Genomic DNA, 25,369 nt, shown 5'->3' on the forward strand with positions numbered 1-25,369 from the left:
GGGGGGGGGTGCCTGCGCTTCTCGCTTTCTCCTCTGTAGGCCATCATGAAACGTGGAAGGCGTGAGAAGGAGTACATGGGCCCAGCAGCGGCTGCGCTGCGCCGCCGTCCTGTTTTCCGTGATGCTCGTGCATCGTCAACGCAGCTAACCGCCGCGCAGCTCATTGCCGACGCGCAGGAGATGCAGCGCATGGCGGACCCCGGCAACGACAGCACGCGTGTTGTGATCAACAGTCCAGAGGAGCTCGCCCTCTACCGACAGAAGACGCGCACAGACTTGGAGGAGCGCGTCAAGCGTGGCTACAGTTTGCTTGGCAATTGGGTGAAGTATGCGCGCTGGGAGGCACAGCAGAAAGACTTTGAACGCATGCGCAGTGTGCTGGAGCGTGCTGTGAAGTTCCACGGTACTAACCCTGTCCTGTGGCGCGACTACGCCGAGCTGGAAGAGGAGTACGGGTTCGTCAACCATGCGAGGGGCGTCTGGGATCGGGGAGTCACCGCACTGCCGGCCGCCGTAGACCTCTGGCTGAAGTATCTCGTGCTGGAGCAGGCTGTGGGGCAGGAAAGCCGAGTACGTGACGTGTTCAACCGCTGGCTGTCAGGGCCAACCCCGCCCAATTGTGCATGGGAACTCTTTGCACTCTTTGAGGCCCAACAGCAGCGTGCAGACGCCTGCAGAGACGTTATGCGGCGCTATGTGGAAGCGCATGGTACAGTGGAGGCTTGGCTGTTCTACGGTGCTACTGAGTTAAATGTGCTGAGCAACACAGAGCGTGCGGTAAAGGTGTATGCGACTGCGATAGATTCCCTGCCGGAGGAGTACACCAACGGTGAGAAGGACTGTCGTGTCCCCCTGGCATGTGCGGAGGCTCTTGCCGCGGCGAAGAAGTTTGATGAGGCGCGCGATGTGTACCACCGACTGTTGCGCGACTGTACGTATGTTGCTGCGCTTGACAATATCTTTGCTGCCTACAGTCTGTTTGAGCGGCTTCACGGGGATGCCGCAAACTACGAGGTGGTGGCTGTTGCTGTGGCCAAGGCGATGTACCAGCAGCGCATTGCCCGCGACCCCTGTGACTTTGACGCATATGTCTCGCAGTATCTTCTTCTGTGTAGTGCAGCACGACAGTGTAGTAATAGCGCGGAACGGAATGCCCTAGAAGATGAGTCAGTGAAATGTCTCACGGCTGCAGCAAACACACATGTTGATGGTTGTAAGGATGCAGCAGCGGCACAACGACGAGCGGTTGTGGTGATGGAGTATGCACGTCTTGTAGAAGACCGCGATCTCGCCGCCGCACGTGCAGCGTTGGCGAGTTGCATTCGCGATTTTCCCTTTTCCCTGGCGACGTGCCCTCGACTGTGGGTGGAGGCATCCGCGCTTGAACAGCGCCACGGCGCGTACCAGCAGGCACGCAAGCTGCTCAGCGCCGCAGTGAATGTCTCTCCATGCTCCAACGTATTTGATGCGGCGCTGCAGCTTGAAGAGAAGGCCCATGAGGCAGGCGAGATCTCCCGCGAGGATCGCGTGCAGCGATGCCGCGATATTCTTCAAAACGCCATAAAAAAGTTTCCGCTTGACTTCTCCCTATGGGAAAAGTATGCAAAGATGGAGGAGAAGGAGGGGCAGTTTTGCCGCGCAGATGCGCTGCGTGTTGCATGCATTCGCTCCTTCACCACCTCGTCACGGGCTGCCCTCTCGATGGCGGAGCGCTACAAGCTGCTGGAGAAAGTTGACGAGGCATGGGCTCGTCGTCTTGCCCTTAAGCGACGACTCCTCCGTGCGGTTCAAAAGAACCTGCGTAAAGCTGGCAACCCTGTTGACGAGACGGAGACAGAGACGGAGGCGGCTGCACTCCGGCAAATGTATCGTGAGCTTCTGGACTCAGTATGGGACGAGTACAAGTACGAGGCACTCCGATGGAAGGAAAAGGCGGCATCGAACAGCGGCGTCCTTGCGTCACCACCAGAGCGGATGCCAGAGGTGCTTGCACCAGCCATTGCACGTTGGGGCGAAGCGGTGAGTGCTGTCACCTCATTTGTGCTTGTGCCCACCCAACGCACAGGTGAGTATGAGCCATCCTCTGTGGATTGGGTGCGCACCGTCTTGCGCGAGATGTTGGAGCGGGAGCGGCCTGAGTTGTTACGTGAGATGGGTGGTTTCGACGATGCGGCGAGCTTTGACGCCGTGCAGCAGATGAAACGGTGGGGAGAGTTTCTGTTGACACCTATTGTTACAGAATGGCGGCGGTTCGAGGCGACGTACGCCACACCCGAGACGCTGGAGGCGGTGACAGCATTCACGCAGCCGACTAGGCGCCGCACACGTCTGTTCGCGAAGAAGAACCTTAAATGAGAGTTTATAAGGGATGGGAGCCGGGCGTCTGCGGGGAGATGATGTGAGACTGCAAACCAAACTTGTCTTGCACCATTATAGATCATCTAGGTTTTTTTCCCCCTACTCTCTCTCTCTCTCTCTCTCTCTCTGTGTGTGTGTATATGCGTGCTGCTGTGACTTTTTTTTGCTTGATGTGCCCACACCACACTGAGTAAAAGCGACGAGATCAAGGCTCATCCCTTCGTTGAAATATATAGGAATGGAGCAGCAAGCACAGCAGGAAGATAACGTCATGGGCGTTGTGCGCTGTGCACAGGAGAAGGGTCGCGCATCCCTGATGACGTATAAGAAACGCTTTTGGGTGGTAGACGAAACGCAAGGCCGCCTCGAGGTGTACAAAAACGATCAGGAGCCTTTTCCGCAGGCGAAGTTTCCCGCCTCTGAGGTGCGCGGCGTTATCTTCTCAGGGGGAAAGCAGAATAAGTACTTCGGCCTCGTGTTGCAGCTCCGACGCGGCCGCAACGTAAAGTTCCGACTCAACTCTGTAACGGAGCGTGACCGCTGGTACACTGCCATCACGCGACTAATTGAACGGTACTCGACGTACAACCGTGATCAAAATGTTCTTCGGGTCGCCCAGCGACGTACAACGGTGGCGGAAAGGATACTCGGTGTGAGTATCACACTAGCTGTGGCGAAGTTGAGGGATATTCCAGATGACCTAATGCAATACTTAGTAGAGGCGGTGGACGTTGCCATTGACACCATCGCCGCGGTTGTGCATGCGTACGGCGGCGACATGGAGATTCCACGGCGGTACACAGTCATGGTGGCTGCCGCCGACTCACACACACGCACCGGTCCGCAGTACGACCCGACGACGGGCAGTCTTGTACTGCAGGTGTGGATCTCGCGTGACATTTTGGGCCACGTCCGATTCAGCGTTGCTGAATCAAGCGACATCATGAAGATGACACAGTCGCACGTGTGGCGCGACCCACGCATTGAGGGCTGGATCACGATGAACCCTAGCTGCGTCGCCGTCTGCCGTGAGATTGGCGACCTGCTGGGCATTAAAAAGCCATTCTCCTTCTCATTTCAGTGGGGCCAAAACTTGCGAGACACAGAGCGCGTGGAGCAGTACCTGTACCGGTACGTACATGAGGACTTCTTGCGGAGTGTGCAGCGGCAGATTGTGGAAGTTGCCGAGGATTTCAAACGATCAGGGTCGTCATCTGATGACTCGTTGTACATAAAATATATTGGGGACTACGTTTCTGGCATTGCCATTACACTCGACGAGGAAACAGTGAATGCTGGTAAACCACCCGAGTTGAGTGTAACGACAACTGACGAGTACCACCGGCGTTGCCGGCATGCTGTGGTCATGACATCCAAGTACCTTGAGGTTTACCGCCAACCACGGGTGGTGTCCAAGTCATTGCTTGATCAGCTCGTAGATGTCATTCTTTTGGCAGACCTTAGTAAGCGGCTGAGTGACAGCAAAGCTTCCCTCTCTCTAGCGATGGGGGGAAAGGAACGAGTGAAGGTCATGTGGGATAATTTGCTTCGCTCATGTGCACGAATGGGCGCTCCGCTACTCCAGCGCAATTTATCACATATGGTTTCTTCCTGCAGTAACGTTTACTTGGGGCGTCTCGAGAGACTGCAGCAACAGCTGAGCAGCCCTTTACCCACGAACGACGGCGACAGACCTTATTTTGAAACAATATTCAAGAATGTCGTCTCCATTGTCGTTGACTTCGTCCCCTTTTTGGCAGGGACCACTAAGAAACTGCCGGATCCAACTTTCCGAGACGGTATCTTGACAGATTACATCATTTGTGGTACGGAGGAAAATAAAGGTGACATGGTGGGGCTTATCCGCTCCCAACGGGCAGTGCCGCAAGTAAACCAACTGTACGCGATAGGGCATCACCTCTTTGCGTTTCCGTCTATGCCTGTGACGGCGTTCAAGGATTGGTGCGAAGAGCAGCTAGGTAATAGCTCCCCGGTTGCCGATTATGCAAATGGTGATGACTCAAGCTCATGGTCTTCTGCTCCTGGCGATGACTTGGGAGATGCGGTGGCGTTTGAGCGCAATGCCGAGGCACAAGTTCTGGATATGCACCGCGTCGTCAATATGGTGTACGATTCTCAGGGCGCTTCTGTGAATCTAAAGATTGGGGCGGACGCTATCCGTGAAGCAATCCGTGCGCTTGAAGGTGCCTTCAATGGGCGTCGAATTCGTAAGCATGACTTGGTGCGGGTGCTCACTGCCAATTTGCGGCGGCTGCGAGCTATGTACGGCCACTTTGTCGGAGGTGAGATGGTGAGCTCTCTAAACCTCGACTTGGCCGTGCAGCTCCTGCACGAGTTATGTGAATACGAAGAAAACGAGACTGACTTGGAAGAGCTGCTGCAGCAGAATTGTGCCCAACAGCGGCGACAACTCACGATGCGGACCACTAGCGAGCCATTTCCTGAGCAGGACAGTGACACACCCCTCGACCCCGCGGAACGCGTCTACGACTTCCAGTGTGTGTCGCAGGTGGCGCTGAATCACCTGCTGCCGCGTGAGGCGCTGGCTGCACGTTTGGCCTGGCGCGTAGGGTTTGTGGCGGGGCTAGAAAATGTTGGCAAGACACTCATCCTGAACTCCCTCCAGGGCGTTGTGCAGCCGACAATTCCGACGGTCGGTCTGTCAAGGCGGGTTATGGCGTTCGAGGAATGGGTATTCGAGATGAATGAGCTTGGCGGACGCGAGAGCTTCTGCGAGAACTGGCGCCTGTATGTGGAGCGCATGGAAGCTGTGAACTTTATCCTCTTTGTGGTGGACAGCATAAATAAGCGCTCCTTTAAGCGTGCTGCTGCCTACTTACGCGCCATCACGGATCATTTTACGACCGCTCCGTTGGTGATCATTTTCAACAACTATCGTATCGGTTTTCGTGGGACACCCTCGATGCAGGACTTGGAGGCTGCTCTCAAACTGGACAGGGTGAAGCTGCGCGGACCGCGTCGCCTAGTATTATGTACAGCATGCGATATCACGGTAGTGAGTTCATCCCACCGCACCCCACCACGGTATCTCTTGATGGTCATGTGTCAGCTGAGCAGATTCATGCGCGGTATGTCTCGTCTCACTCGTCAGCCAAAGCAGCCAAAACCAGATAGCAACGCGGAGGCTATGATGATGCAACTCTCGTCGTCAGTTGCTTGGAGGGTGTGAAACCAATTACAGATTGCGCAAGCCAGNTTTTTTTTTTTTTTGTGGATACGGGAAAGGAAAGGACGCATAACCAAACATGTTGTGGTGCACCTGGCTACTTGCCTTTGTATTGGGTGTATGCGACTGGGGAAGGTATATGTGCTTGCTCTGCGTGCCGGTGGTTTTGTGTGAACAACAGATACAGTGAATGGGGAAAAAACAGCTGAGGTTCACATCTCTGCGTATGCAAGAAATTCGGCATACATAAACGCATACGCACAACGAGATAGCGAGGGGCTTGCTTAAATGGGTTTGTTTGAGAAATAGTTTGCGCTTCTCTTTCACTTTATATATATATATATATATATGTGCATGATAAGTTGAAAAAAAAAGGGTATTGCGGAATGTCTACAGATGGACACAGAGATGAATCTGTTCACTTGCCATATGGGGAACAGCAGGGCAGCTTCAGGGGTGTCATCGCCTGCTCCAACCGCGACGATGGCTTCTTCAGTGGTGAGAGCAATTATGTGGACTACGTCGTGTACACTGGGTTTCGTTATCAATGTGTAGAGTATGCCCGCCGATTTCTCCTCCTTACCACTGGCTGCATCTTTGGACCGTGCCAGCGTGCGTCTGAGATCTTCGATATGAGGATCATTACCCATGTTGAGACGGGCACAACGTATGATTTCGTGCCACACCCAAATGGCAAGTCAACGCGTCCACCCAAACCTGGCGATATTATAGTCTACCCGTACCATAAAAAGCACCTTCCGTGGGGGCATGTTGGTGTTATTTCCTACGTTGGTAATGGGAGGGTCGGCATCGCGGAGCAGAATCAGTTCTTCTCGCACTTCGTTTCCCCCGATCCAAACTACCTTGACGGGGAGCGCTGCGTTAGTCGGTACATCAACCTCGAGCAGACTGACGACGGCTGCTGGTTTCTTAGGGAGGTGGAGGCCGGTATGGTGGACTGCCTTGGGTGGATGTCGTACCCGGGCGCTCCGCAACGCGAGGTGATCCACGAGACGGTGCGCCCCCTTCCCGAGCAGAAGAGTGTGCGAGAGTCTCCGGTGGAAGAAGAGGACCATCCCTGCATTTGGCACTTTACGCTGCCAGAAGATGTGCGCGGTGTTCGCTCTCTCTACACATTCTACCGTGGCACTGGTGAGGCACTGACGGGCACTGTAACCGCCCTCTCCCGCATTCTCCGATTCACAATGCAGTTTCTCTTCAGTCCACAACGCTTGAGTGTCGGTTTCTGCACCCTCCCCACCAACCCATTCAAGGCAGACCTTGTGTCTGTACCAAAGGAGCTTGAGGACATTATGGCCGCTGTCACCTTGGACGGTGGCGACACCGAAGCGGTGATGAATCAGGCACTTGCTACCTACTTTTGTTTACCGCTAGAGATCATCGCGGCAATGCGTCGTGAGTTTCATCATGATGAGACGCACATGCTTGCCAACGTCACATTCCTATTCAATCTGGCTGCAGAGGACACGAAGCGTTTCGAGAGTGGTACTGTGACCCGCCGACTGAAGGGTGGAAATCCACACGATGAACTTTGGCTCGTTGACAAGGTTAATTTTGGGACACCAAGAATCATATGTGACCTTGAGTTGGCAAGAAGCACCTCTCCCGCATGCCAGGACCTAATTCACCATTCAGTATCACCCGATGTGAGTTGTTTCATGTCATGCGAGTGCCGTGTAGATTTTTTGCGGTACGTCAAGCACGTGGAGGCGGTTCGTGGCCCACGGAGTGGATTCACGATTGTCAAAAGTCCCTCTGTCTCTGACGAAGAAGCAGGTACTATCATAAAATCTTTCTTTACCTTTTGTGAGGCCTTTCGATACTCTGTGCGTGTGGTGGATGAGTCAAAGCTTTCGTATGATCGGCATGCATCAAAGCTCTACGCTGGGACAGAGACAGGCCACAAACTACATGTGGATTTTTGTTTGTGTATGACCGAGTGGCCAGATATTTTGGCTGCAGCTGCGATCAACACAGGGAACCCCACGGGCCGCTCTGCCCTTCGCTGTGCCGCACTCGACTCCAACGCAGACGTGGTGTTTGCGAAGCCGCTTTGGTCCCTCCTCTGCACCGGCGATGTCCACCATACTGACAATGCGGCAAAAAGCATCAGTGTGAAATTTTTCGATATCAGTCGCCGCATTTACGAATACGCGTCACCGAAGCAACCCCCAGATGTATGGGAGCGCGACGTGCACGAATTTAAGGATTCTTGCCGTCGCTGCCATCTGGCCGACCCACCCTCAAAAGCGATTGCTTCAGGAAGCTTCCGCGGAGAAACCGTTCTTGTGAACTTCGCCACAAGCTGTTGCACAGGGCGCGAGGCTGACGGAAGCATAGCCGGGCTTATGTACCTATTTTGGTAAGAAGGGAATGCTTGGGAAAAGAGCGTTGGTGTATGCCTCATCTGTGGATGTGTGTCAATTTTCTTTTTTAATTTTTTATGCGTGAGTTTTTTCCTTCCTTGTTTTTGGCCGGAGTTGCAAGGCGCCAGCAAATGTGAGGACGTACTTTCTTGCGCTTTTGAAGAACATTTTTTTGTTTTTATGACAATTGCCTCCATGCACCATACTGAGACTCAACGGATGTGCGAGATTTGGGTTATTTTGACAAACCTTTTTGCTGTTTCCTCAACAAATCTATTACTATATNTATATATATATATATATATATCGACGGATACAAATAGTTTGCCCTTCCCCACCCCCAGAAAAATAAGCCGTCCGATGAGTAATTGCTTTGGTACTGACCAGTCACCTGATGCCTTTGGAGCGTGGGCAAAGAAGCGCGACGTGTTTCTACACCCAGATGTCGCCTTCCTCGTCCCCACAAAAACGATGGGCTTCGGTGTTTTCGCGCGCAAGCCGCTGAAGGCGGGCACTGTTGTGGTCAGCTGCCCGTTCGTGACCTGCATCTCGCCGTACGAGAAGACCAGCCTTGACTCACCATGCCTCAAGGCCCTTACAGAGTTACAGATCAAGGACAATGTTCTCTACGTTGTTCTTCGCCTCATGGCGGAGGCGGTGCGGCACTCATCACCCTGGATGCCATGGTTAAAGGCATGTCCGCGCATGTCAGATCACTTCTTTGACGAGTCGACGGCAAAGGTGGTATTCGGCCTCTCATCTAGTGGCGCTTCAGCAACGCCCACAACATCGGTTTCACTGTCGTGGACGGGCCCCTCACAGCAACTGCGCGAGATTAAGGTGGCGCAGCGGTGGGAGGCCGCGCAGGAGGTGATGCGGCGTTTTCCAGAGTACTGGCCGGAGGAACAGGCAACGTTTTCCCTCTTCTGCGAGTGCCTAGCACAAGTGTTATCACGTAATTTTCATCGTGAGGAGATTGAGGGACGTGAAGGGCCATACCTCCTCCCCGGCCTTGACATCATCAATCATTCCTCTGCGGCAAACGGGAAGTTTGAGATCCGTGGGGGTGGCCGCAAACATGCCTTGACGTTCTGCGTGGTCGCCGCACGTGAACTTCGTCGTGGAGAGCAGGTGTTCTGTACGTATGGACGTATCGGTGCGTCACGGTTTGCCATAGAGTTTCAGTTTGTCACAAAAACTATTCTGGAGGAGGATATGCTGCGATTTTCCCTTGACGTTATAGCGGAAATGACGGTGAATCTCATCGCTGCGGAGGAATCCTCTTCGTCCACAGCGAAGGATAAAGGTATGATCCAGGAGCGGCTGGAGTGGCTGCAGCGTCTCGGCTTTCTCTTCGATGAGGGATTCTACGTGTCGCGACTGCCACCACCCTCTGGTGGGGAAGTACCAGCAGCTACTGCGAAGGAAGTTGAAACACTCTTCAATGTGTTTTACCTTATGACAGTGGAGCCAGTGAAGTTTGAGAACCTCATCCACACCATTAATCGTGAGTGGTGTGTGGAGCGGACACCGAAGGTCCTGGCGCTCGTGTCGAGGGTGCTGGCGATGCGGGCTGAGGCGGTGCGTCTACAGATGGCTGTATCAGAGGCAAACTTAGCTGAAACAGTGTATGATGCGCGCAGAAAGCTGCTGGAGATGACCTTGGCCTCTGAGTTGGAAATGATTCACCTTCTGCAGCAGCACATCGGTGAATCCCATTAGCTGTGTTGCCGTGTGGGTCGTGTGCCGCCACGACAGATCGAGTAAAACACTTTTAAATTCTTCTTGTTCTTCTTTTCGGGGTATAGTGGGTTTCGGCCACAATTATTCCGGTGCATTGGACGCACCGCCTTTTCCTTTCCCTTTTTCATGTAGGCAGCAGGGACATCTTTCTTTATTTTTCCCCCCCCTTCTTTCATTCTTTTTATTTTCATCCCTATTTGCCCTCCGGTTTCACACCGCTTTTATGGTGTCTCCTTACACCATACGATCAGGCGTGAAGCGCCACGGTTGTCCCAGGATTGAGGGACCACGCATATACATAAACCCACGCAAAGAAAAACTGAAAGACTTAGGCACACACGTAGTATGGGGAAATTAACCATCACGGTGCACAAATGCCACGTGCTGCGGTCTCCTGGGCTCGAAACGGTCAATTGCCGCATTCGAATTGTCGTGGATGGTGTGTATAAGTTCCACACACGTAGCAAGCTGAACACATTTAGGCCTACATTTGAAGAGTCATTTACAGTGGGCAACACAAATCGTCTCGCTGTAATTGAGGTATTTGCGTACAATTGTGCTCCATATGGTAGTGCTGAAGATGAACGGCTTCTTGGCTGTTGTCGTCTCTCGATTGAGGGGTTAGTTCAGGGTGAGAAGCGTACGAGGCAGCATGTCATTGTGGCAAAGGACGATACTGGTATAATAGGCACGATTCATATCACACTTAAGGCCGATATCCCGGGTGACTCCGAGCCTGTAATGACCGAAGTTGTAGAGAAAAAATGCGTGAAGCGACTGACACGTTTTTTCATTCAGTGTGACAGGAGTCGATTGGCGGATGTGGACTTGCTCCTTGCGTCCGTGAAGGGACCGCATGCGCTGGCAAGCCCACCAAGTACACCAGGACCGGTGTCGAGTTTTGAGATAACAACGATGAGGGACAGGCATGCAACCTTCGATGATTTGATGGAGAATCTCTGCGCAACGTATAACTCCCAGGAGCCGCCACTGTACAGGCTCGCTGTTGTAGTTGAGGGCTGCACAGATCTCGAGCAGCGGACAATGTATCTGCCGTCACAGGTGGTAGTGGCTATTCGTAGCGCTTCTGAGGACTTCGTCACGCCGTTGCGGCCCTTCACCGCTAATCCTGTGTGGGGCCGACCGACTGGTCTCGTCTATTTCGACGTCATAGACCCCAGTAACTTCGTGCTCGACATTATGGTGTACTATATTTCTCCGACGTCAAAAGATAGTGAAGTGGGGCGGGCGCAGGTACGTGTTTCCACTCTCACACGTGATCACTCTTCTGCGCGGCAGGTATTCATTTTTAAGCAAAAGGACTACATGATGCCACGCATCACTGGTATGGTGCATCTCACCATGAAGCCGTTCTACTTTGGTTTGGTGCCGATGAAGGTGGCAGAACACATTGACGGATTTTACCAGCGGCTCAACCGATTTTTTTACCGGTACGATCGACGTCGCATTCCACAGATTGACGCTCTCATCAACGCCCGTCTGGACCATCTCGATGAGTTAATGAAGGAGTTGGAGATTCAGTACGGCCGAGAGCCTGGTACCATTGAGCTATGGGTGACTATTCAAGAGCTGCACTCGCTGCAGCTCGATGCGACAACAAATCTGGACGAAAAGGACGTTGTTGTTTTGGTGACAATGGGCGACCATATAGTGCGCACAGAGCCAAAGCGAGTGTTGGGGCTCTCGCGAACTGTAATCAACCAGACCTTCATCTTTGATGTCGCACGTGAGACGGACATGATTAAATTTCAGGTGGTACGGTCACGTCAAGAGAACACTGTGTATGGTCGTGTGGATTTCACGTGCTTAAAACTGCATCGTGGAGTGCGCAATGATCGTACGCTCTACCTCGTGGGCGCCGCCGGAACGCCCAACGCATACATTAGTGGCGTGCTTAGCATCACACTCTACAGTGAGCAGTTGGGCCAGCCGTTCGCCGTGGACATTGAGGCAAAGCGCATGTACGCCGGGCGTCTGTGGCGGTATGTGCAATCGCGTGCCCCGGATAAGCTGCATCTTGTCAACATTGCGGTGGACACAGTGTTCGACATGGAGGGTTTCATGGGGGACATTGCGCGGGAGTACGGTGAGGAGGATGCGACGTACGCTGTATACGTCACTGTTTTGGGTTGCCGCCAGTTACGCACTAACTTTTGGTTTAGTATGAATCCGTACGTAGTTGTACGCATGGGTATTGAGCGGTACGAAACACATGTGGTGAAGAACACCGGAGAGCCGGATTTCTTTGACTTCTTCGAATTCTTCGTGGATAAGCCGAGGGATGCGCACCTGACTCTCATTGTAATGGACCGTTGCGAGCTCGGCACAGACAAGGAGGTGGGACGTGTCGTTATACCATTCGACGCGGTGGAGCTGGACGAGCAGTACCACGAGTGGCTGCCACTCACGAACCCTGACGATGAAAGCAACGGCATCATCGGCGTAAGATTCATTGTGAAGAATCTCAATCTTCGCGAGATGCTTCATGGGGAAAAGCAGACATGCACCTCTTCGCCTTTGCTGGATCAACAGCAGCAGCAACAATCATTACAGCGTGATATGTCCACGACGTTGACAGATCGAGGAAGACGGCCCAACACATTCCGTGCACGATTTGACGAGTGGCGCAGTAAACTTGCGCGTGTAACGGCGCAGTTCCAACTGCGTGAACATGCTTCTAACAACAGCTCCATCGCGTCGACTGACGCGAGCTCGGTATTCACAAGTGAGCAGGATTCCAGCTACCATGTGCCGATGAATCTCATGGATGAGGGTATCCATACCGTTGATGAGTTCTTCTCGGTCTCGCGGGGCAGCAATGTGGGGCACGTACCCACAACACCGTCCCACTCCACCGAGCCGGGGCTGGTCTCTGATGTGGGGTCACTGTCGCTGACCAGGCCAAGAATGCATGGCGGAAAGTGGCTACATGTGCGGCTGCTGTACTGCGATGACCTTGAGGATAGGCGACGGGTCCCACCCGACCCGTACGTGATGCTTTCCACACTCAACAAGACACATCAGACCAAAATGGCGTTTCAAACTAGGACACCACGCTACAATGAAGAATTCACGTTCTCCATCACAGACCCGAGCAATGACTTTCTTAGCATCACTGTTATTACCGAGACACCCTATGGAAAGAAGTGTTTGGGACACTGCATTCTTTCCATGAAAAACGTACAGAGGGGAACACCACGAACGCGGCGAGTATCACTGGTGGTGGCGCCACATCGCCCAGTGGCGGCGCAGCGCGGCACCGTCTGTCTCACACTCCTCGGTGAGAACTTTGGCTTGGATTACATGCCGTCAGTCGACGCTGAGAACCGCTTCCGCGAGATGCTGCAGAAATTACTTGCGAGCCGCGCTCCCGAGGAGCTGCATCGCATCGAGTGGTTCATTGGCGAGTATTCACACAAGGAGAATGAGTTGGTCGAGGGTATAATGGGAAAACTGGATTCCACCGGCGACAATAAGAAAATGGTAGCGGAGGTCATAATCACAGTGAAGAGCGTGACGCATTTGTACTATAATGATCGCCTCGTAATCTCCGGATCCTGTTTTGTTAAGGTCAAAGCTGGTGGTAAGATGCGCTGCTGCACAAAGTCTGTGAAAGGGGCGAATGGATCCTTTATGATGCAGGAGGAGTGCCATTTGAGTGTCTCACAGCCCACAACGGAGAAGTTGCGCGTGGGGGTCTACATCGATGCGAAAGGAAAGTATAAATGTGGGGAGTGTGAACTTTCGCTAGCAGACTTGCACCAAAGCGTAGCACAGGAGCGAACGCACTTTATTGTGAAGAATTGTGGTCTTTCCACGGCAACACCCGTAGGCTACGTCACTATCTCGTTATTTAGTAGTAACTTTGGTAGCGTGGTTTCACCGTCAACTGAAGACAACGATGCTCAGTACACGCGTCTGCGGGACTTTTATTATTACCACCGACGTGAGCAACTCCATGCTGTAGACGTCAAGTTTAGCACCACATTCAACGTTGAGGCACTTATCCAAAGACTGACAGAGAAATATGGCCCAGAGCCTGGGAATTATCGCCTCCGCATTAATGTGCTACGTTGTCACTCCCTCGTGGTCAAGTGTGGATCCCCGTATTGCATCATCAAAGTTGGTCTCATGCAATATAAGACAAGCATCGTTCAAGGGAATGGGGAGTACGTCTTTTTAGAGGCTTTTGATGTTCAGATCGGCCTACCAGAGAAGGAGGAGGTGCAGCTGCTAGTCATGATGGTTGACACGGAATCCGCTGTGGGTGAGGAAGTAGGAAGGACGGTGCTTCCCATCAAGAGCATTGCCCACGGGAAGGAGACACATTTGAAGCTGCCATTAGTGTATAGGGCACAGACACGATTTGCCTCACTGCATGGTTCCGTTGAAGTGTCTCTTCTCGCCTACAACTTTGGCGTCGACTCTGAGTATCAGCGAGGTGGTATCGAGGAAAACATTTATGAACGCATGGAACGGGAGATGTCGCGTCATCATCCAGAGGATATGCACTATCTACCTACCATCGTGGCGGAGGCACAGGAACAGGACGAGCATATGAATTACACAACGAGGCAAGAACTACCGCTGCATTTGGACACAACGGCCGGGCACCCAATCCGAATCCTGCTACTGAGCCTTCGAGACTTCCCTGAGAATGAGGTGTATATTAAGATCAAGATGAATGATAACAAGACAGTCCTTCGGACTGGTAACTTAGGAGGAAAGCGACTCGCTCATATTAATGAGGAGTTCACTATCGATACATCGTATAGCGTTGAAGAGATTCTTCTAACGGTAAAGTTGGCAGTGACCAGGTTTCGAAGGTCGTGCGCCCTCTGTTTCTGCGACTTCATAATTGCCCAGTGTCCGAAAGGCCGAGTAATAACGAAATGGCTTCGCTTATTTGATATGAAGGGAAAGCCCATGGGACAACTGGGTGTGCAGGTGGATATGCCAGCCATTTTAGGGGGACGTCGTGAGGCACGCGCGATGCCTCCACCACACGATGTGGAGAGCGCCACAGATGATCTTTCGTCCCTGATGATGAAGTACAATCCGAAGGACTTGCGTCGGCTTGATGTGATGATTGGCCACTCCGATGACATACGCACCATCCACAGTCTCTACCGTCAGCAGTTGGCACCGCAGGTGCAGGCGACGGTCTACTGCGAGGTGCATCAAACGGAGCTGTTGAACCCCGTGAAGGGTCGTCGCGTGGTGGAGGCGACGGTGAAGGCCGACGTCGTGCACTCTGTGGAGCGCAAACTCGTATCGCATGTGTTGTCACCTGCCTCGCAGTCGTCCAATACATGTCATATCTCGACGGGGAATCTCAACTACCCTCCGCTGCGCATCGATATCACCACATGTGATGCACTGGTCCTCCGTGTGTTTGGTGATGGCAGCCGCGACGAGGCGGAGGTGTGCCGCGCGGTCCTGTCGCTGCGCGCACTGCTCACGCCGCAGCTGTACGACATGGGCGAGCCGATCACTGTGCCGCTTGTGAAGGTGCAGCGGCAACGCAACACGGTACGGGCACAATTTGCCGGTACAGTCACACTTTCACTCAAATCTCCCGCGTTTGAGAGTTACCCAGCGAGTGTGCTGCTTTTTGATTCATCGCGAAAGGTTAACCGCGACTTTGTGCGCTATTATCTGGACCGAGTCTGCTCGCTTCTCAAGCACTATGACGCAAACTCGCTGACAGATATCCATCAAGTTGTGTACGAAAAGTGTGTCGTGAAGGACACATGGGCGCAGGAGCTCCCCAATCTTCTTCTAGCACTAGTGAAGCGGTGGGGGCCAGAGATAGAACCGTTCTCTGCCCCACCTCCCGTGTAGGTTGATTGCCAGAGATACATTGTAAATATATTTTGTGGTATTGCATTGCTTCAATGGTCGCGGTTTTGCTTTATGTTGTTATAGTTATGAAATTTATATGCAAGACCGATACTGATTGTTTCTTGTGTTTTTTTTTGCTCTTGCACAACTTGGTTGAAGGTCTTGCGCTCTGCGTGAACTCTGTCACCACTACCACTAGTACCATTAACGCAAAAAATCTCTATTACATTATCATCCTTGCAACGGTGATTGGCGAAGGTGATGATGCATCATCAATAGTGCACTAGTCTCTCTCTTCAATGTTTTTATATGTCTTTCTTTCTTTCTTTCTCTTTTATTTTGCCTCACTTTATGCATACACACCAATATATACAGCAGAGTGTGAGAATTGTCGTGGAAAACTCTGAGAGACAAAGGTGCATAGGACCTCCTGCAAAGAACCTCTAGTTTTGCACCAGAGGCATTCATTGGGTTCGACAAGAGGGGATAAGTCAGAGAGTAGCAACGCACACCCACATCCACGGACGTATATAAAAGCATACGTACATTCATACCTACGCTCCTTTCGCTTGATACCGAGCACACACACACACACACACACACAAAAGTACCTTACGTGTTTCAGCAGTGAATCGAGATGAACCGTCTGAATACCTACAATGAGCCGTATTCAGGAAGTCGAACATCATCGCTGCATGGATCCCCACGAAGATCACGAAGGTCGCAGCGTTCGCACCGCTCTCAGCGGTCACATCATTCGCGCCACGGGCGAGAAAATGGAGTTTCCACGAGACAATCACATCCACGTCACTCCTACCACAGCAATCACAGCAACCACACCAACGGGTATCGGGGCGATCAGATCTTTCACTACAACGATACATTGCCACCGCATGCAGTGGGTAGGGCAGGACGACCTGGTACGGTTTCCGAGGATGATGAGTACCACACGCCGCGTGTGCCATCATTGCCGTTGCAGCAACCCGTTGAAGTGGAAAGTGGTAAGCGTAAAAAGAAAGTGCGGGTACGAATAGAGGGCGTCAGGAATTTGCTCCCGGTTTCCCGCACAACGCAGCACCTGCCATCGACATTCATCGCGGTTCAGACGTCGTACGGCCGTGGCAAGACCCCCATCATCTACAACGACGCCAATCCTCCCTTCAACGATGAATTTGTTTTTGAGGTAAACAATCCGGAGACGGAGGAAATCACGGTGACGGTTGTCGCTGTCACAAGTGCTGGGAAAAAGAAGCTGGGACAGTGCGCGTTGTCTGTGCTGAACCTCATTTGTGGAGAGGAGCGACGCCAGTGGGTCGCGCTTGTGAGGCACCCGGGTACCGAACGGGCGTATGAGTGTGGTTCTGCATTGATTTCACTCTACACGGACTCCTTTGGGGTGTACAACGTACCTTCATCGTCGGCTGAGAGTGAGTTCCGTGAAAGACTTCGTGTGCTAATGCGCATTAATGCCCCAGAAGAGCTTCACCGCCTGGAGTGGTATGTTGGGGAGTGCATGGATGACTTTGACAGTTCATTTGCTACATTGTGTAAGAAATACCAGAAACCGGACTGTGAGCCGGCCGGTTTCCAGATAACCATCAGGTCAGTTGCCAACCTGATGGAGGAATTCATGACGCCGACCACACGTGAGACGTGCTACGTGAAGATATCTGCAGGTCGTGCAAAGAAGACTACCAGAATGGTTCCATATCACAGACGGGCTGTATTCAACGAGACATTTGATATGATACTGGATAATCCAAAGTCAAACAACATTACGCTCGCAGTATACTCGGCCAACCACAAGTTCGGTGAATGTCTTATATCAATGAACAGATTGCAAAATCGTGTTGCAAAAGAGCGTACTCACCCCATTGTCTACGCAGCAGGGACCGGGGATGCATGCTACTGTGGCAGCATTACAGTCGCCCTGTACTCCCCTACATATGGTTCTGTTGGGCATGTGAACGAGCGGGAAGAAGAGATTAAGCGCACTCGCGTGCAGAACTACTTGTGGAAATACCTCCGCGATGATCTGCATCGTCTAGACCCAATTGTGGCATCTATTGGAGATATCAACTCATTCATGCAGGTCTGGGCACATGAGTTTGGTCCTGAGCCACCGCAGCACCTCATGAGTCTCCGGATTCGGCGGTTTCGCCGTGATACCAAAGAAGATTTTCCAAAGACATACGCGGTGATTGTTAGAGTTGGTCCCGAATTACACCGAACAAACGGTGTACGATATTCACAGGAATTTATTTTTAACGATGTAACTGAACTTCCTGTGTGTACACCGGAGAAGGATGAACTTCTCTTCATAGTGGTACATGAAGCGGAGGCCAACGACGTAGAGGTCGGCCGCGTTGTGATTTCTCTTAAGAATCTTCGACGGGATGAACCGTTTGAGCGTAAGCTGCATGTTTTTCAAAATGCACTGACTACAGATGCAAAAGTGATCGGTACACTTTTCATTGAAGGAGTTTCTAGCCAATTTGGGCTAACTCAGGAAATTATACGGCCAGACAAGGAGCAGTACTACCGCCAGCGTGTTGATGCACTCTTGTCACGCTACAATCCATCCCAGTTGCACCGTGTAGAGTATCTTCTTGGTGACTATGTGGGACAGGAGGAGCAGCTAATTAAGCATTTAACCGAAATGTATGGCCCGGAGACAGGGACTGCCCCGATGCGGATTCGTGTGTTGGGCATACGTGACTTTGTGCCCATGTGTCCGTGCTATGTGAAGGCCTACCTGGATGATGTTGCGGCACTCCGTACCAAAGATCATTACGCCTCCAGGTCTATGCAGTTTGACATTTCCATGAAAAATGAAACGACTGTGCAGCTCGAAAATCCACTGCGCTCAATGCTAAAGTTCAAGATTGCAGAGCACCGACGACTTCGTGCGTCACGTGTCTTAGGCTTGGCTGAAGTGAGTCTCCGCAGCATGGTGCGGGAAGAGCCGAATGTTTGTTGGGTGCCTATTTTTGACGTTAACACACACGAAGAAATCGGCGTGTTAGGTGTCGAGCTGCAGTCCCCCGGATTCTCCAGAGGGACAGTCACTCTCTACGGCAAGCTACACAACGGCAGTGGTAAAACTGTACTAGAGGAGGTGACAAAGGATGTAACCTCGCTTGTTAGAAAATTCAGACCACAGGATGTTGCACAAGTTCAGCCACTCATGGCGCAGTCCACATCTTTAAAGGAGGCCCACCGCGAACTTAGGAAAAAGCTTGCTCCTAAACCCATAGCATTCACCTTTTATGTACATATTGACAAAGTTGATGTGACACAGAGTGAGGATAAGACTTCAATGGACAAGGGACTTATATCTGTGTGCGCATCCTGTTTGAATGAGCAGGAGCGATCTTCGATGAAGGTAGCGTGGGCAGAAAAGATTGATACACGCAAATTTTTTCCAGAAATGCGCGTTGACATCTTCGTTCCACGAGAACCTGGCAACTCCGCCGTTGCCCTTCCACTTGAAATCAGTCTTCACGAGACCTTTGGGCCAGGTAGTCAGCAGTATTCCAGTGTTGCGCGGCGTAGCACACATTCCCTTGCAAATCGTCGACTCACTCAAGAAAGGGAAATGGGACGTGCCGTGCTTTCCTTGCGTGCCCTCCTAACCAAGCGAATGTTTCGACTTGGTGAACCTATTACAGTGCCAATTCTGCGTTCGAGTGGTCGCACGGTTGCCCAGCGTGCCTCGTATGGTGTTTTGAGCACCGATCGAGCTGCTGTTGTTGGCGAAGTGACGTTCCGCATCACTATTCCTGCGTTTGAACCCATTCCGAGATGGCTGCAGTTTAACCCACAGACGCTGCAACGCTTTCATCGCCCGTATGTGCGTTATTTTGAGAAACGCATATCATGCATCTACCGTGCATATGATCCTTGGGCGTTGCGTGACTTTCACTTTGCATTCTATGAGAGGGACGTAACCTCGTCGCAGTGGCCTCTGTCACTATACGACTGGCTGGTGTCTCTTATTAAACGTTACGGGCCAGAGCCACGGACAGACTTTGGGCCTCCACCAAAACTTCCATTCGACTACGAGGTGGGCGAGGATGAGGAGGCGGATCGCCTGGAGAACGGAGCGAGGCACGGTGCCTTCTCGTCCACTGAGCGGGAAGGGACGGAGACGTCATCAACGAATCGATCTCCTTCACGCAGGCGCCAGGTGGGTGCTTACTGTTGAAGTAGAGATGAAGTGTAGTTTTCGAGGGAAGCAGGATGCACTATGTGTTCGGGTAGGTGAGTGATCTGTACAGCGTTCTTTGTTCTTCGGGTTTTTCTGTGTATTTTGTAATGTAGAGGATATTGGTGGGTGCTACCACACAGCGAGCTTGTGTAAAGTTGAAGAGTTTCTCCGAGAAGAAACTACAAACTCTTCTTTCCTTTCACTTGGGCAACGGCCAACACACATGGAGCTGAAAGCTTCCCCCTCCCCCTTCCCCCCAACCACCACACAAGCACACCTATGTTTTTGATACAGAGGGTGTTCTGAAAGAGGGAGTGGAGGGGGCGCGAGAACACATATGTGTGTAGAGGATTGGTTAGGAACTGTTTTGTAGTGATTGTTCTGATTCTTTTTGCTTCTTTTTTTTTTGCGTGTGTATGTTTTCTGCGCCGATCCATACACCCCCGACGGGTGGACGCAATGAGGAAGGAATTTCGGAAAAAATCCGACAGTATTGTCTCATTGTACTTTCCCATTGTTTATGTCGTGTGCGCAAGGAGTTTAACCCTCGTCACATGTCAGTTTCATTGTTTTGTTTTGTTTTTGCTTTTTCGCTGTTGTTGTTTCCTCCTCCACTTCCCCCCCGGGGAAAAAAAGAGGAGGGGGAAGAGCGTGTGTAACAACAACACAAAAAAGAGGCGCGCGCGCGTGTGTGTGTGTGTGTGTGTGGAGGTTATTGTACTTGGAATCCGCAGTGTAGACCTTTCTCCTTTATGAGGTTCCTGAGATCCCCTCCGCTCTGCCTTCTCCCGTCGTATCTGTGTGTAAGGGGTGGAGGAGGGGCGGCAGGTACCCAAAACAAAAACGAAGAGAAGGAAAGGGGCCGAGCTGATGGGGAGGGGGGAAGAGAGAGAGAGAGAGAGAGAGAGAGAGAGAGAGAGAGACTGAGAAGAACATGTAGCAAAACAGGAAGGGATCTTGCTTTCCAGCTCATGATGGTAAAGCAGCACTGTTTGAATATTGCCTCTGCTGATGATACTCCTCTTTGTTCAACCCAGCCATGCCTACAAACTTTTTTTTTAGCGTCTCGGTGTCTTACTTCGTGGGTTTGGCACATTGTACGACGTTTTGTTCTGTCTTTTGCTTCTTCTATTCTCACATACTTTCTTTTCCTCTCATTTCCCTTCTGTGCCACGGCACGCTTTGCCTGTTCTGCATTGCCACATCAGCTGAGGAATAATGAGCGAGAACGCTGTGGCGGGACGCATGTCTCCCAACAACAGCTCACATATGAGGCTTAATCCGAAACTCATGACGCACAGGGAGCGCATGGATCACACTGCCAACGAGAGAGTTTCGCGGACCGTGCCTGTTCCCATCACGCCTGTGTCGCCAATGGCGTTGGAAGTGAAGCGACGACAACGGGGAAGAGAAACCCTGGCAACCGCGTCGCCTCGTCCGGGGTACCTCAATCGATACGGGGGTCGAGACGCTTCCGTGACCGCCTGGACCAGCAGTAACGCGTCGAGTCGGCGTCCTTCTTTCCCAGGCAACAGTATCTGGTCGGCTCGGCGAACTTCTTTCCCGAGCAGCACTAATCTGTCAGGTCGCGGGGCTTCCGCGCAGCGTTACGAGCACGTCCACTCTGTGGTGAAGGATTTAATTGAGAGCAAGATCACACCCCTTGAGGCGCAGCATGGGAAACCCGTGCAGCGCCAGCGCTCGCAGAGCATGGGCTCAGGCGTCACCAACCACACTGTGCGCTTGGGGTTTTCGTACAGCGGTGGTCACCGCATCACGGGCCCCATGACGCCTCGCCGCGGAACGCCATCTGCCGTGCGCAGGGCCCCTCGTGTCGAGATAAACGCCGCTGGGTTTCTGCCCTCAGTACCAAACGAGTTGTTTGTAGCCGACGGCGCAAGCACACCGGATGCATTTCGAACGGGGCGTAGACGTCCGACTGAGTGGCGCACACTGGAGCGATCACCGTCGCGAAGGCTATCACAACACGCGTACGTCTCGCAGATCGTGGATAATCTCGAGAACGCGAGGGTGCCGTACAACCATGTGCCACGGTGTGCACAGGAGATCCCAGAGCGCTACAAGTACCATCCGCCACCAATGGAACACACTGATGGCGAGGGGTCCGCGACAGGCCACAATAGGCCGCGATGGCGACAACCGTCACGCAGCGACATACAGAGGGGCCGTAGCATTGCGGCGGAAAGCGACTCCAGTGCTCGAGGCACCCGCACGTCCGCTGGTGCTTCACCTCAGCAACGGACAAATAGTAGACCTAGAGGTATCAACCGTGACAGTGAAAGAAACGTATCAGCACGCTCTTCTCTTCCTTCTGGGTCCCAAGCGGTGGACACTCGCGCTGTGTCACGAAAAAGGAAGGTTTCTATCGGCTCAATGTCCTCTTTGATCGTGGGGAGAAATGAGTATGCGAATACAGTGAAAGATTTAGAGCCTAAAGAAATAAAACCGCTACTTGGACTTCAGCGGGTGTTGCTCTTTAACTTTGAGCCTCCAAAGTTATTGAAGTCTAAAGCGTCAAAGTGTTCTTCTTAAAGTTTTCTTGTTGTGTGAGACTATGCTCTGGGGGGTTTGCTGCAACTGTTACATACTGTCCATTGGACGTGGAATGAAACTACTCTGTTCCCTTCTCGAAGTCTCCTTCAGCGGTGTGTTTGGCACCGCTTTCAAAAGGATAGACCATTAGAGTGCCGTCTCCCCACCCCTCCCTCCCTCCCTCCGCAAAACAACAACAAGAAAAAGAATGTGGGATGGCTGCAGGGAAGAGCAGTATTATTGTGTAACACCAGCAAGGATAACGAAGGGGAAGCAACAAGAGTTAGATCCGTACCACACTTGCGCCAGAACCTTGGAGGAAGACACCTGTGTGGAGGAATGTATCACCATTTACGGTGGAAACAGAGCCTATGACTATCTGAGCAGTGAACATATAACGGGAGCACCAACAGAGCCACTCTCTTTCCCTGCCTCCGCCTTGGCGTGTAAGAAAGAAGAAGAGCCACTGTTCACACCGCCTGTTTCTTTCACTGGGGGGAAGGGAGGGAATGTGGAGGGGTCAGAGGTGGCCCAGTGGGGTCCTCCACAGAAGCACCAGTGGTTTGAGGAGGACTGCGAAAATAGCCAGCGTAGCGCAGTGAGCTGTCAGACTCACCCAACAACGGTGATGCAGCTCGGAGACCCAGGCGCACCGACAAAGAAGGCTCGTGCGAGGGGCTGCGTCTTTGGTGAGGAGGATGAGCTCTCTGCTACATGCACAACGTGGATTCCATGCCATCACCAGGACATGATGCATGGAAACAAGAGCCACCACACCCAGAACAAGTACAACAACAGCATTTCATTTCCTTATGACTCCTCCGTTCCATCCCACATTACGCCTCTAGATGAGGTCGGGGATTCCATCGACCTCGCCGAGCATCTGTCGCACCTTGTCGTTGTGGCATCCCCGACACAGAAACGGCTCGTTTTTTCCAACGTCCTCGATGACTGTGGCAATACTGGGAGGGGTGATGCCCGCGTTGGCGGTAGCCGCACGACTCCGTGCAGTGGCCGGGGAATGCAGCTTCTGCAGCGGAGCAAGCGATTCCTCGAGGAGGTGGACTCCAACCGCGACGCGGCCTCTGCCTGTTCCCTACCGGGTGCAATGACACCTGATGTGCACCGAAAATGCCGCCGTGTGGACACAGGCGAAGATGAAAAGAGTAATAGCAACGGCAGCAGCACTGCGCGTTTGATTGGTGGCTCTTGTGGGGGTGTGGTACATTGACGAGCGGCGCATTTCTCCCAATTTTCTTATCTTAAAATGGCTACGGATTGCACAACAAAAGTGGATGGAAGGAGTCTTTCCGTTCAAATTATAGATGTCACACCCCTCATTTTCTTTTTCATCTCTCTTGATAGATACACATGATGATGTCATATATATATATATATATATATGTATATATATAACATCATCATCATTCACCCATTTCATCCACGTCTATTTATTTGCCTCTTTTTATGGGGGGTTAGATGTACTTGCCGTTAAATTGCACCATCGTGCCGCACCAGCTCCTCCTCAAGACTGTGTGAAAGTTCATCGGACAAGACGTGTGTGTGTGAGTCAGTGCGTCTTCGTCTCTGCGTGTGCGTGCTTATTCAGAAGGTCTTGTATTGTGTGTCTTAGCCTATTGCATGTTGGGCAGCGCAGGCTGGATATTTGTAGTCTCTTGTTTTGCTTTACTTGTGTTGCAAAGGATTCGAGGGAGGGATCAAGTTTGCTGCAAGAGGCACCGGTAAAAAAAAGAAACAAAAACCAAACACACACACACACACACACGCACAAAAGAGAAAAGAGATGGCAGCCACCGCTGTAGCTGCTACTAGCAGTACGAACAACCCTGTCAGCACGTACTTCCTTCAAAAAATACAGGAGTTGCGTGCGCAGGAAAAACGCCTGCACGACAATTATTTGCGTCTCGAAGCACAGAGGAATGAACTTAACAGACGCGTGCGCCACCTCAAGGATGAGGTGCAGATGTTACAGGAAAATGGCTCCATCGTTGCGGACGTTGTCCGTGTGATGGGCAAGGGCAAAGTGCTTGTGAGCGTCAGTTCAAATCAGGGCAAGCTGATCGTTGAGGTGGAGAAGACAGTTGACATCGCAGACCTCACGCGGAACACACGTGTGGCACTGCGCAACGCTACCTACGCGATTCACTACATCTTGCCGACCAAGGTAGACCCCTTGGTGTCGCTCATGAAGGTGGAGAAGGCGGGTAGCGAGTCGACATACGACGAAATCGGTGGACTTTCCCGCCAAGTGAAAGAGATTAAGGAGGTGATCGAGTTGCCCGTGAAGCACCCGGAGCTCTTCGAGGCGTTAGGTATCGCCCAGCCAAAGGGCGTGCTGCTGTACGGTCCCCCAGGCACAGGCAAGACGCTGCTGGCCCGTGCCGTTGCGCACCACACGGAATGCACCTTTATTCGTGTGAGCGGGGCGGAATTGGTGCAGAAGTACATTGGTGAGGGTGCCCGCCTCGTTCGGGAGCTCTTCGTCATGGCGCGGGAGCACAGTCCGTCAATTATATTCATGGACGAGATCGACTCTATTGGTTCTTCGCGTCTGGAGAACACGGGCCATGGCGGTGATAGCGAGGTGCAACGCACCATGCTGGAGCTACTGAACCAGCTTGACGGCTTTGAGTCGACACAGTCCATTAAGGTGATCATGGCGACAAACCGAATGGACATTCTGGACGAGGCGCTTCTGCGCCCAGGCCGCATCGACCGTAAGATTGAGTTCCCCGCCCCTGACGAGGCGGCGCGACTGGAGATTCTGAAGATCCACTCGCGGAAGATGAACCTAACTCGTGGGATTAACCTCAAGACCATCGCAGAAAAGACTAATCACTGCTCGGGCGCCGAGATCAAGGCTGTGTGCACCGAAGCAGGCATGTTTGCTCTAAGGGAGCGTCGCGTGCACATCACGCAGGAAGACTTTGAGCTCGCTGTGGCGAAAATAATGAAAAAAGACCAGGACAAGAGCGTGTCCCTCAAGAAGATGTGGAAGTGAAGAATCAGAAGGAACGCGGGGGG

At 52.3% G+C, this 25,369-nt stretch overlaps 9 protein-coding genes across 9 annotated transcripts; all 9 read left to right on the plus strand.

Moving 5' to 3' along the window:
- Positions 1–45: 45 nt before the first annotated feature.
- Positions 46–2,355, plus strand: DQ04_00381000 (crooked neck; the record flags this gene model as incomplete). The annotated part of the gene is made up of 1 exon (XM_009308881.1): positions 46–2,355. The coding sequence occupies one exon, from the start codon at positions 46–48 to the stop codon at positions 2,353–2,355; it is 2,310 nt and encodes a 769-aa protein (XP_009307156.1).
- Positions 2,356–2,596: 241 nt separating this feature from the next.
- DQ04_00381010 (putative ADP-ribosylation factor-like 2, arl2) lies at positions 2,597–5,569 on the plus strand (the record flags this gene model as incomplete). Its single annotated transcript, XM_009308882.1, has 1 exon — positions 2,597–5,569. The coding sequence occupies one exon, from the start codon at positions 2,597–2,599 to the stop codon at positions 5,567–5,569; it is 2,973 nt and encodes a 990-aa protein (XP_009307157.1).
- Positions 5,570–5,952: 383 nt separating this feature from the next.
- Positions 5,953–7,953, plus strand: DQ04_00381020 (putative trypanothione synthetase; the record flags this gene model as incomplete). Its single annotated transcript, XM_009308883.1, has 1 exon — positions 5,953–7,953. One exon carries the CDS (start codon positions 5,953–5,955, stop codon positions 7,951–7,953), a length of 2,001 nt encoding a protein of 666 aa, XP_009307158.1.
- A 360-nt stretch (positions 7,954–8,313) lies between these two features.
- DQ04_00381030 (hypothetical protein) lies at positions 8,314–9,675 on the plus strand (the record flags this gene model as incomplete). Its single annotated transcript, XM_009308884.1, has 1 exon — positions 8,314–9,675. One exon carries the CDS (start codon positions 8,314–8,316, stop codon positions 9,673–9,675), a length of 1,362 nt encoding a protein of 453 aa, XP_009307159.1.
- Positions 9,676–10,041: 366 nt separating this feature from the next.
- On the plus strand, positions 10,042–15,561 carry DQ04_00381040 (hypothetical protein; the record flags this gene model as incomplete). Its single annotated transcript, XM_009308885.1, has 1 exon — positions 10,042–15,561. One exon carries the CDS (start codon positions 10,042–10,044, stop codon positions 15,559–15,561), a length of 5,520 nt encoding a protein of 1,839 aa, XP_009307160.1.
- A 637-nt stretch (positions 15,562–16,198) lies between these two features.
- Positions 16,199–19,768, plus strand: DQ04_00381050 (hypothetical protein; the record flags this gene model as incomplete). The annotated part of the gene is made up of 1 exon (XM_009308886.1): positions 16,199–19,768. The coding sequence occupies one exon, from the start codon at positions 16,199–16,201 to the stop codon at positions 19,766–19,768; it is 3,570 nt and encodes a 1,189-aa protein (XP_009307161.1).
- A 1,221-nt stretch (positions 19,769–20,989) lies between these two features.
- Positions 20,990–22,324, plus strand: DQ04_00381060 (hypothetical protein; the record flags this gene model as incomplete). The annotated part of the gene is made up of 1 exon (XM_009308887.1): positions 20,990–22,324. The coding sequence occupies one exon, from the start codon at positions 20,990–20,992 to the stop codon at positions 22,322–22,324; it is 1,335 nt and encodes a 444-aa protein (XP_009307162.1).
- A 628-nt stretch (positions 22,325–22,952) lies between these two features.
- On the plus strand, positions 22,953–23,555 carry DQ04_00381070 (putative kinesin; the record flags this gene model as incomplete). Its single annotated transcript, XM_009308888.1, has 1 exon — positions 22,953–23,555. The coding sequence occupies one exon, from the start codon at positions 22,953–22,955 to the stop codon at positions 23,553–23,555; it is 603 nt and encodes a 200-aa protein (XP_009307163.1).
- A 573-nt stretch (positions 23,556–24,128) lies between these two features.
- DQ04_00381080 (putative 19S proteasome regulatory subunit) lies at positions 24,129–25,346 on the plus strand (the record flags this gene model as incomplete). Its single annotated transcript, XM_009308889.1, has 1 exon — positions 24,129–25,346. One exon carries the CDS (start codon positions 24,129–24,131, stop codon positions 25,344–25,346), a length of 1,218 nt encoding a protein of 405 aa, XP_009307164.1.
- Between the last annotated feature and the right edge of the window lie 23 nt (positions 25,347–25,369).

This window comes from Trypanosoma grayi, assembly GCF_000691245.1.
Source record: "Trypanosoma grayi strain ANR4 Tgr_38_V1, whole genome shotgun sequence".
Classification (NCBI taxonomy): domain Eukaryota; phylum Euglenozoa; class Kinetoplastea; order Trypanosomatida; family Trypanosomatidae; genus Trypanosoma; species Trypanosoma grayi.